Source organism: Nothoprocta perdicaria, unplaced genomic scaffold (genome assembly GCF_003342845.1).
Source record: "Nothoprocta perdicaria isolate Ctin4 unplaced genomic scaffold, notPer1 scaffold_158, whole genome shotgun sequence".
NCBI classification, from domain to species: domain Eukaryota; kingdom Metazoa; phylum Chordata; class Aves; order Tinamiformes; family Tinamidae; genus Nothoprocta; species Nothoprocta perdicaria.
This window is the reverse complement of record NW_020454738.1, coordinates 1,645,041-1,654,732: the sequence shown is the minus strand read 5'-3', so window position 1 is coordinate 1,654,732 and position 9,692 is coordinate 1,645,041. Positions and strand designations below refer to the sequence as shown.

At 43.0% G+C, this 9,692-nt stretch overlaps 1 protein-coding gene across 1 annotated transcript; it reads right to left on the bottom strand.

Annotated features, from left to right (window-relative positions):
- Positions 1 to 5,599: 5,599 nt before the first annotated feature.
- LOC112944009 lies at positions 5,600 to 8,957 on the bottom strand. Its single transcript, XM_026035335.1, has 2 exons — positions 7,822 to 8,957; positions 5,600 to 7,141 (listed from the first exon to the last, which is right to left on the bottom strand). The coding sequence occupies exon 1, from the start codon at positions 8,947 to 8,949 to the stop codon at positions 8,155 to 8,157; it is 795 nt and encodes a 264-aa protein (XP_025891120.1). The 5' UTR covers positions 8,950 to 8,957; the 3' UTR covers positions 5,600 to 7,141; positions 7,822 to 8,154.
- Positions 8,958 to 9,692: the final 735 nt, after the last annotated feature.

The following is a 9,692-nucleotide window of genomic DNA, read 5'->3' as shown; positions in this document are numbered from 1 at the left end:
GTTATTAGAAAGGAAAATTTCAGTACAGATTAAAGGAGAATTGCACAGAAGGACACATTGTCAACTACAGAGTCCCCATCCACAAATCTATTAAAATAACTGAAATCAGCAGTTAAAATTAGGAGGAAAAGTTATTTTCTTTTCACCATTTTAAAATGAGAGACTACATTCTAGTACAACTTTAAATGAATAGAAGAGAGTATTCAAGCATTCATTCATAGCACTAAGGGAGCTGGAGCAAAAGGTATCCTCCTACCAAAAATTCTGATTCATTCTTTATTCTTTCTTTACAGAATTTTTCTGTGCTCTCCATTTTTCCTATTCTTCTGTGAAATTCACAGATAAATCTATGCTGCTGGGGTGACAATGTGAATTTCCTTTTAAAGAAAGAGTGAGAAATTAGTGACATGGTCCTCAGACTTTATCACAAATCTTTAAAATACTGAATAAATACTTTAAAATACTGAAYAAATCATTGCTTAAATAGAAGAACAAGGAAATCAGAGAAATGTTAAGTTTTCTAGAGGTCTTGTCTAAAATAAGGCTATATTAACAGGCTACTCACAATACTGAATTTAAAAATAGTGAAGCATGTGGGGTTCTCATTCCTGCAAGAGTCTTCCAGAAATGCATTGAGTCATTTTGGAAGCATTTTCATTTCASTCAAAAGTAGTCAGTTTGAGTGATGTCTGCTGTGCCCCAGACTCTGCTTGTGGCTCTTTGATTGCATGTTCTGCAAATGAATGATACTGTTGATAATGGTACCTTGCTTGCAATGCCTCAGAGGCAGAGTGAGGTTTGCATTAAAGGAGGTTTGGTGTGAGATTTAATCTGCCAGACCACAYCATATGCTGCTTTCCTCTTTAGATTCTGCCTCTATATAATTTTTTTCTAATGCTGTTTGATTGAATTGTAAAGATACAGATTTGTTATTAACAGATAGGTCTGGGCTGAAAACCCTCTTACTGGTAAACTTGTAATTTTATACCTTCTTTCTTCTGGATGTCTTAATAAACACCAAGTGACCAGCAGTCTGGACATCACCTAGTATCCTTTTTCAATTTCACCAGCAGAATTCATTGCTTATAACTTCAAAACCTGTAGGGCCAATGAACTGTCATTACCATTTGGTTGCTTTTTATCTTTCTAAGTTTTGTGGCCTTGACTATTTTATATGAAGGTTATGGGAAACCTCTACTACTGATATAAATAAATATATGTACAGGTCTTCTTTTATTTTTTCTGGTTCAGTACATTTGCCAACATTTTGCCTTAGGATTTTCTGCCATGGGATTTCCTGCCATGTGATACAAATGAGCTTCACAATGACACTGYGGCTTTGACAGCACTTAAAGAAATTAGTTGAGGAATAGAAGCAGAGACACTCACAATCTACTTGCAAATGATCTGTGAATAGGGGAAGCAGTGAAATCATCAAACAAATTATCTACAATGAATTATTCAAATTATTATTTGAAGTCTAAGTTGGAAAATATATTACAGATTTCACAAAGGCTTTTTTCCCAGTATTCATCCTAATCAGCAGTTTACATGCATATACCTCTTCATGGAGAAGCAAAGAGCTGCAGCCTGCAAATACTTCATTCTTAACTAGAATCTTCTTGCCTACCCCACCTTTCCTACCCCAGTTAGAAATGTAGAAGTTTTTTCTAGTTATTCATGTATTTTGCTGACCTACTCATGCCTGGGGCACAGGAGAAGTCAGGAGGCCATGTGGCAGTGCAAAAAGGAGCAGCATTGCCCCTGAGCTGAGTCTGTCCTTTCTTGAGTTGGATATACACAAGCCCAAAGCTGGGATCTGAAAATAGTTCATACTWGTACACCTTTGACCTTGTTCTTATTCCTGTAAAGAGGTGCACGTATGCTGGAAATCATGGATGCCAGAGGAAATCTTAAGAATCTTCCTGACATCCTTGATGTCAAAGTCAGGTTCTGTTTTGTATCTGCACTGCCTCTCAACACTCCTTATAAGGAGCATAGTTACTTAGGATTGTATTCCTGATAAGTAACTATTCCCTACAATTATTTCATTTTCTTGGCAGCAGTATTTGTGAGTCTTGAGGGTTTTTTTTTGTTTGTTTGTTTTTTTTTTTTTTGAACAAAATCTGGAACCCATCTTTTTTGGCATCTTATCTGGCAACTGTGTTTCTTAGAGGTTGATTTCAACTTCTAGTGCTTTTGTTATTCTTGTATTTAGTCTCAGAGTTTTTTGTTAGTTTGTTTGTTTCAGTCTATTTCATAGGGAACTTAGCTTTTCTCATTCCTTTAAACTTTATGGACTGTGTAATAGTTCCTTCAAGCTAGACTGGCTGTAGGAATGCTGAATGATTAATGCTAGTGGAATATGTGTCTTCCACACATAGTAGAACAGTGTATCAAAGGAGATTTATATTGCCTCTATGCTTTGTGTATTTTTTAGATTTGGACTAGCACTACAGCTGTGAGCACCAGGAGTCGAGGAAGGGTGGTCTGTCCCTGATCCACACCTCCTCTTTCAGTGGTCGGTAGGCTAACTCAAGCAGGCAAAGGGCAATGCTCRCTGGTTATAGCCCTATATTTTCCCAGGGCCTGTCCTGTGTCCGCTACAGGCAGTAGGGACACTTCAGCATTAATTTCCTGGCTCCTGGCTATGAGATCTTGGTGCAAAAGCGAGACCCACAGTGGTTCCCAGCTGGGCAGAAAGCCCAGGTTTCCTCTGTGTGGAAACCAGGTCAACTTGCTTTTGTGCTGAAAAAGGGTCAATATATCACTGGGAAGTGTTCCCAGCTTCTGCAGTGCAGAGAGAGCCTGTGAGTCTTTCCATTAAATTCAACAGTGTTGTGAGTAGGCTGAAGAGATGTAAAATTTAGGGCTTTTTGCAGAAAACTCCATCTTTGACCCTTTTCTCTTGCTGCACGTTCTCTCTCAGCTGCTTTAATCTTCAAGAAGTTAGAGAAAACCATACTGTTAACTCAGTCAGGATTCCTCCCAGGGCATTTGGTAATATTTTTTCCTTTTCCTTTTTCACTTATTTCATTTCCATACAATGTATCTTATCTGACCAGACAACATATTGGGGAAGGCGGTCTTCTTTGAGCTTGATGCTACCATGAATTGGGACTGTGGAACTCTCAGGAAGGAGTGCCCACCTGGAAGAGGATACTGTCTCCTACTTAGAGCATATTTAATGGGCCTCTTGTGTTTTAGATCTTGTTTGAAATAACTTTGTTCTCATTAAGTCTTTATTTGATATTTCTAAACTCTCTCTTCCAAAGGTTTCAAATGTTCTGGAGCACATCAAGTGCAGTAGTGATGTCTTCTAACAGCTGTGGTAAAGCTATTACCTTTTGATGTCTCTTTGGTACTGAGGAATGAGCCAGAGGGACAAAAATATGATTGAGGGCTGCAGAGAAGGGAAAATGAGACCTTGAGCCTTGCTTCTATTTTCTGAAAAGTTATTTGGTATTTTATTCAAGCAACATGAAAAGCATGATGTCATTTGCCCTGTGTCAGGTGCCATAAAATGTTACCCTCTCCCAACAATCTAGGGCTTARACTATGATAATAAGTTCCACAATTTGGTTATTTCCATTACTGTTATGACAGTACACTGAATGTGAAGGACCTTAGGTGTTACATTAGTCACTGTAATGAGCTGAAAGACACATGGTGATTTAATAGTATGTGATTAGGTTGTCTATAGGYAGGGTGTAGGAGATCGAAGCCGGTTACAAGAACTGATTCAATATGAGTTTATCACCTTGCCCGTTTATTGCAGATTCCAGCACACTTTTATGCAGTAAGCCCACGCCCCTGATCTGTCATCAGTCCAATGAGGATTTGACATGTTCTCKTCTTATCCCTRTCTTGCCASYGTCTCTGGGGCTGGCATCCAATCCTTTGTAAGTTTACCTATAAGGTCCCGGATACAATAYCTTTTATGCCTAAAAGCAAGTGCGCCACAGCTACTGTCCAATCAGCTTCATGGTCACGCAGCAGCCGGACAGCTGCCTTTGTTTTTAGTCCGCTGACAGAACAAGTACACTGTTGGCCTTGAAGTTAGTTATCTACTAACAAGGTATCCTGCCTGCTAATAGACACTGTACGACCGTCCTTGCACTGGGCCCCTACATCTCCCCCCTTTTGTTTAACTATTACATTGCTATACTTGCTCTTGTTCGAGCAGTCTTAATTAAATGATCAATCAATCATTGAATATATACTAAGAAGCAAGGAAGATACACTAACAATAAACACAATAGAGTTACTATAATAATTAGAGAGCTAAGCAAAAGATTGTTTAGGTTCTTGTGTCTACTCCCATGGTTTCTYGGTTATCAGTCCTCACTTGTTGAAACATGGCCTACTCAGGGTTAATAGACTGGCCACTTCAGCATCTTCTCCCACATATCGCACTAGCAGTACTTGCTTCAGAGCGCATTTAACAACCAATTGCATTAACTTTAACAAGCATGGAACACAAAGCATGACCCCCAAAAAGATTAAGAATAACATTACAGCAAGAACCATCAGTCTTTATAGCCAAGGGTCTCTCTTGGCTGTCAGGGTATCCACAATATCACTATTTCTTTGGCAATGAGGGCATCGAGGATGTTGCAGCAGGCAACGCTGTCCAGACCCACTGTGCTGGAACCCTTCGTGGTCCTTGATCTTTTCATGAGTGGTAACGCCAAAGTGTCTTTGCACTGGGAGTACGTTGTCTGTTTCTCGATTTAAAAGGTTAGGTTTTGTAACCGTTCTTGAGGGGAGTATCCCTTGCTCCCCCTTTTTTGTTTTTGTAGCATGGTTTTCAGGGTGCCATGGGCACACTCAACAATGGCTTGGCCCATTATCTGTTTTAACCTGGGTAGGTACCCCTAGCATGGTAGTTTCAATCATTCCACGTAGTAGCGCAATTATACAAGGAATACAACATATGATACAAATTAATACTATAAACAAGAAAAACAGTTCTAGTAACAGCCCCTGTAATCAAGGCCATCCCCATTTGCATTGTGCAAATGGATCCCAGTTGTCATCARTCTGTTGTTAAGCTTCATCTTCAGGATCCAAGTCTGTTCATTTTTCAGCAGTCTCACAAGATTACTTATAAAAGRTAGGGGGATCCTCAACCTTAACTTGCACAGCTTGATAGTTTTACAACAGATCTAAACACTGCATGCTTTACTCCATGTAATATTAACTGCTGATRTTGTTTAATCATCAACTTACGCACCCTCATATTTGATCCCAGTCTCATCAAGCCAAACAAAATTGAGACACCTTCTTTTTGTCCTCCATAATCATTCAAATCAGTTACCAAAAATCACATTTCCTTCTAACATCTTCAAATCAGATACCAGAAATTTACATTTCTTTCTTGTGTCATGGTCATTTCTCAGAAAAAAAAAMCCAATGAATTTACATATGGGATTTCATCCCACTTATCCACTTATTCTGCCTCCTGCAAAACATCATTTAAAAGGAGAGCAGGCAACCTTGCTTAGTTGTCCATTGGTCAGTTCATTTCTCGGTGCTCCCCCCTTGCATCCCTCTCTGCTTGGCTCGCTTCCTCAATGGACTTCTTGTTTTTCTCTCCTCAAGGCCACCTTAGAGACAGAGCTATGTGCTTTGTTAAACATGCCTTTTCTAAACGTGCTGTTAAACAAGGTATGGGCTCTGTTAACCTTCTYGTATGGCTGGTTCAGTGTACCCACTCAGAGTTTCCTCTAAGTACATTCCTACAATTCCCCCTTTTTCTTCTTGAACCAGTCATACCCTCCTCAGAGCACCCTCAATCCTTTTTAACACAATTCTTAACCCACAAGACATCATTATAATCATAGTTACAAGAGTGATCAGAATCATTAGCTCTTGTGTGAACAAATCTAAAAATCACCCTGTTATGCCCAAGCCTTTTAGCCATTTATCAATTCCCAATTCCATAGTCGTTAGTTTCCTCATGTTATTCCTCAGCCTTTGTAATTTTCTTTTGGGATTGGTTCAAAATGATCAAACAAGTTCACACAACATATTCCCTCAAAATCTTCACACCCATTCTCTTGCCCTAAAAGCAAAACTCAATAGCAATGTGATTCTGTAGCGTAGCATGCCTTATACTATCTACATCTGTAAGCATCTGAGTTATAGTAGCAGAGGTTAAATTTAATTGTTTATCTATCCAGCAAGCAAGCTTGATCACATCCCTTAGTGCTTTTTTGGCTGCTACTCTGGGTGCAGGCAATGAAGCTAAAGCTCTGGTTCACACATTCCAGAAGGCCAATTAATCGTTACAGGTATTGTCTGGTATCCTTCTCTTAGCCCTTGATTGGGTACAGTTGCACACCATCATATTTAGCAGATCTCTCATTGATGACATAAGCATAGTTAGCTTGCTGAGGCAGCAAGGTTCCCTGACAGATCTTTGTGGAATTCTTTGCCAGCAGGATAGYGAGACCGATCATTCCCCCCATGGACGAGAGGTGGCTGACAGGCTCCAAGCTTGTGGGCGACAACGTAGGTCTCAGTTGGAGTCTCTCCCCATCTCAGATCCACAGTTGTTTTATATCTGGCATGTCCTGTCACGTAGGGCCCATACGTGTCAGGAGGCAACCAGAGGGCAGGCAAAGCTCCACCTTTATCATTATGCAACTTTCCCTGGTGTGCGCATACATGGCCACCAGTGAGGGTCTCTGGTCTCGTTACAAGAGTCCTACCTTTATTACCTTCCTCTCCCTTGCTTCGTGTTTGACCTCCRAGCTAGCTTACAGGTCTGCTCCTCTAGCATTGCAAAGGCAGCTAGAAAGTGGCATCAGGCATCACGCGTATGACTGCAAATATGTAATATAAAATAGTATCTGGTGCAAAGTGTAAGCACTCTGGTGAAGGAAGGCGTGAGACAACSATGCCTGCTGTAATACGTCTGGAAGGGTGGCCACCTCGGTGAGGCTGTCCGCATGCTGATTTCCTTCCATCAGAGGACCAGGCAACACTGTAGGAGACTTGATATGTCTTATAAAGTAAGGAGCATGATCATGCTTCAAGGAATATAAAGGTTTGTTGAGAAAAGCGTAACGCCAAGGATCAGCTACATCCTTCAAGCAGCCTCGTTCTTGTCGGTTGATCAGGCCTGCAACTTACGCTAACAGAAACAATATTAATTACGTGTGAAAACATACGAAAACAGTGAACCGCCATCGCGAGTTCCACAGTTTGCCAAGTGCCCATAAACTCAAACGTCCCGCCACCACCCCGCCTTGGGACCACTCAGCTGCTGCCAGCGGACTAGCCTTAGAGTAAAATAGCTGGGTGGTTTTTGCTCTGTGTGGGAAGGTAGGGGGGAGAACGGGTGGGAGTGGGGGAAAGGGAGGAGGGGAAGCAGCTGCATTAACGACCTTGCTGCCGCTTCCACTACTTCCCTGCGCCAGGGAGGAGGAGGAGGCGTCTCTTCTTCATGGCTGTGGGAGGCATGCAGAGGAGACGATGAAGGAGCCACTCCGCTGGCTTCTGGCCCTGGGCTCCTGCCCCTTCCCCTGCGCTGCACTTCCATTCCACTAGGAGAATCATATRTTGCATGGGGATTGGTATCATTTTTGCAATTAGCTCCCAGTTCTGTGGCACAAACCCGTGGGACTTTGTTATGTTCTGCAGTAAGTTCATGGTAAAAGGAGCTATCAGACCATTCGCTAACACTGGCTTTTGGAGTTCCTTTATGATGTTGTATTCTAAAGGCTGATATTGCAGAGCCTGATTACACGAATACGTGACTGGGAAAGCAGATAGCACTTCTACATCCCGCGCTTTCCTGGCTTCTCTGCATACCTCAGTGCACCAGTCGTGTGGATCGGGTGGAAACAGCTGTGGCTCTTGTTCAGGGTCCACATGTTCTGGATCTGGGGGATTGTCAGGCAGATCCACACAAGCCACAGCACATTCCGCACTTTGATCCATACCTTGATCTGGATCAGGTAGGGCAGTAAGCGCATACTCGCACCCATATACCGCAAAATGTGCCCCTGGGGGAGCCCCTGGCAAGGCATCCTCCCCTATCGGAATGAYGACAGAACCTTGTCCCGTGGTGGGAGGGGGGACAGTTGCTGGCACCACAACATCTGAAGTTCCTACGTACTTTCTTAATACTTCATAACACATTCTTCATGGGCACATCATTGAGGCAGCATTTAAATCACCTTGCGTTCCTTTATCCCAGATAACTACCCCTAATRCATCCCACACAGATGAATCGTAAATCGTTGTTTCACTTAACCCATTACAGTTTTCTATACATTTTAAAAGACTTAACAAATTACGCTCCTGAATTTCTTCCTTTTCTCCCTGCTCCTCATCATCCGTGGTAGGCAACAGAGGATATAAGCCAGGCAATGGTTGGTACGGCAGTAGAAACAACCCTCCACTGGGCTGTTTATCCTGTCCAGTCCTGGCAAGCTGACATGCCTTCTCCATTTCGCTTCTCCCCCTCTGATCTTGCTCGGTCGCCCTAAGTGTGGCACCCAGTTCTTGGCACCACTCAAACACGGCTTCCTTAGCAATCTCAGTGACAGTCTTTCTCATTTTTGAGGTGATCCTTTTCTGTGTCGGGCCTGGAGTGTCCGAGAAAACACGAGTCCCTTCACCCGAATCTTCCAATCCCAGCATTTCCGTAGCTGCCAAGGCCATCTTCTTTTCTGCTATCATCTGCCRTAAATGGTTCACGACCTCCTTCCAGGTGGCACCCAGCTCCTTAGCTGTTTTACTACCACCTATGGTGGCCTCCCATAGGGAGTCCCCGACTTCCTTCCATTCGGTTACACTAAATAAGGAAGTGGGGTCCAAAAAATGGCCTTCCTCCTTGGCCCATTTTATTAACTCAGAGAGTTTTACACTGCTGACACTTGCATCCCTTTTGGATAATATCTGTGTCCGCAGCTGTATTGCCGCCTCCTGTTCCATGATTAATACGGGTCCCCGATCCCTGAATAAGTCAGGTTAAGACAGTCTTCCGCAGGAAGGTAGCATCCTACCTTCGGACRGTGTACCTGTTGCACCCCCTGTCCCGGCGTGCCTATGCACTCACCGCTGCAATGTCGATCTCCCCGATCTCCACTCACCGCTCGCYGCGATGCTTTGAGATCCCCTGTCCTGTTGACCCGGGTTCTGGCCCCGCAGTTCTTCCCTGCCATTTTGACCCGGTCCCTGTTCGGGCACCAGATGTAGGAGATCGAAGCCGGTTACAAGAACTGATTCAATATGAGTTTATCACCTTGCCCGTTTATTGCAGATTCCAGCACACTTTTATGCAGTAAGCCCACGCCCCTGATCTGTCATCAGTCCAATGAGGATTTGACATGTTCTCKTCTTATCCCTRTCTTGCCASYGTCTCTGGGGCTGGCATCCAATCCTTTGTAAGTTTACCTATAAGGTCCCGGATACAATACCWTTTATGCCTAAAAGCAAGTGCGCCACAGCTACTGTCCAATCAGCTTCATGGTCACGCAGCAGCCGGACAGCTGCCTTTGTTTTTAGTCCGCTGACAGAACAAGTACACTGTTGGCCTTGAAGTTAGTTATCTACTAACAAGGYATCCTGCCTGCTAATAGACACTGTACGACCGTCCTTGCACTGGGCCCCTACAGTAGGGTATGATCAAAATGCTCTCATGATGGAAGCTAGAGATAAGCAGACATTAAGATTGA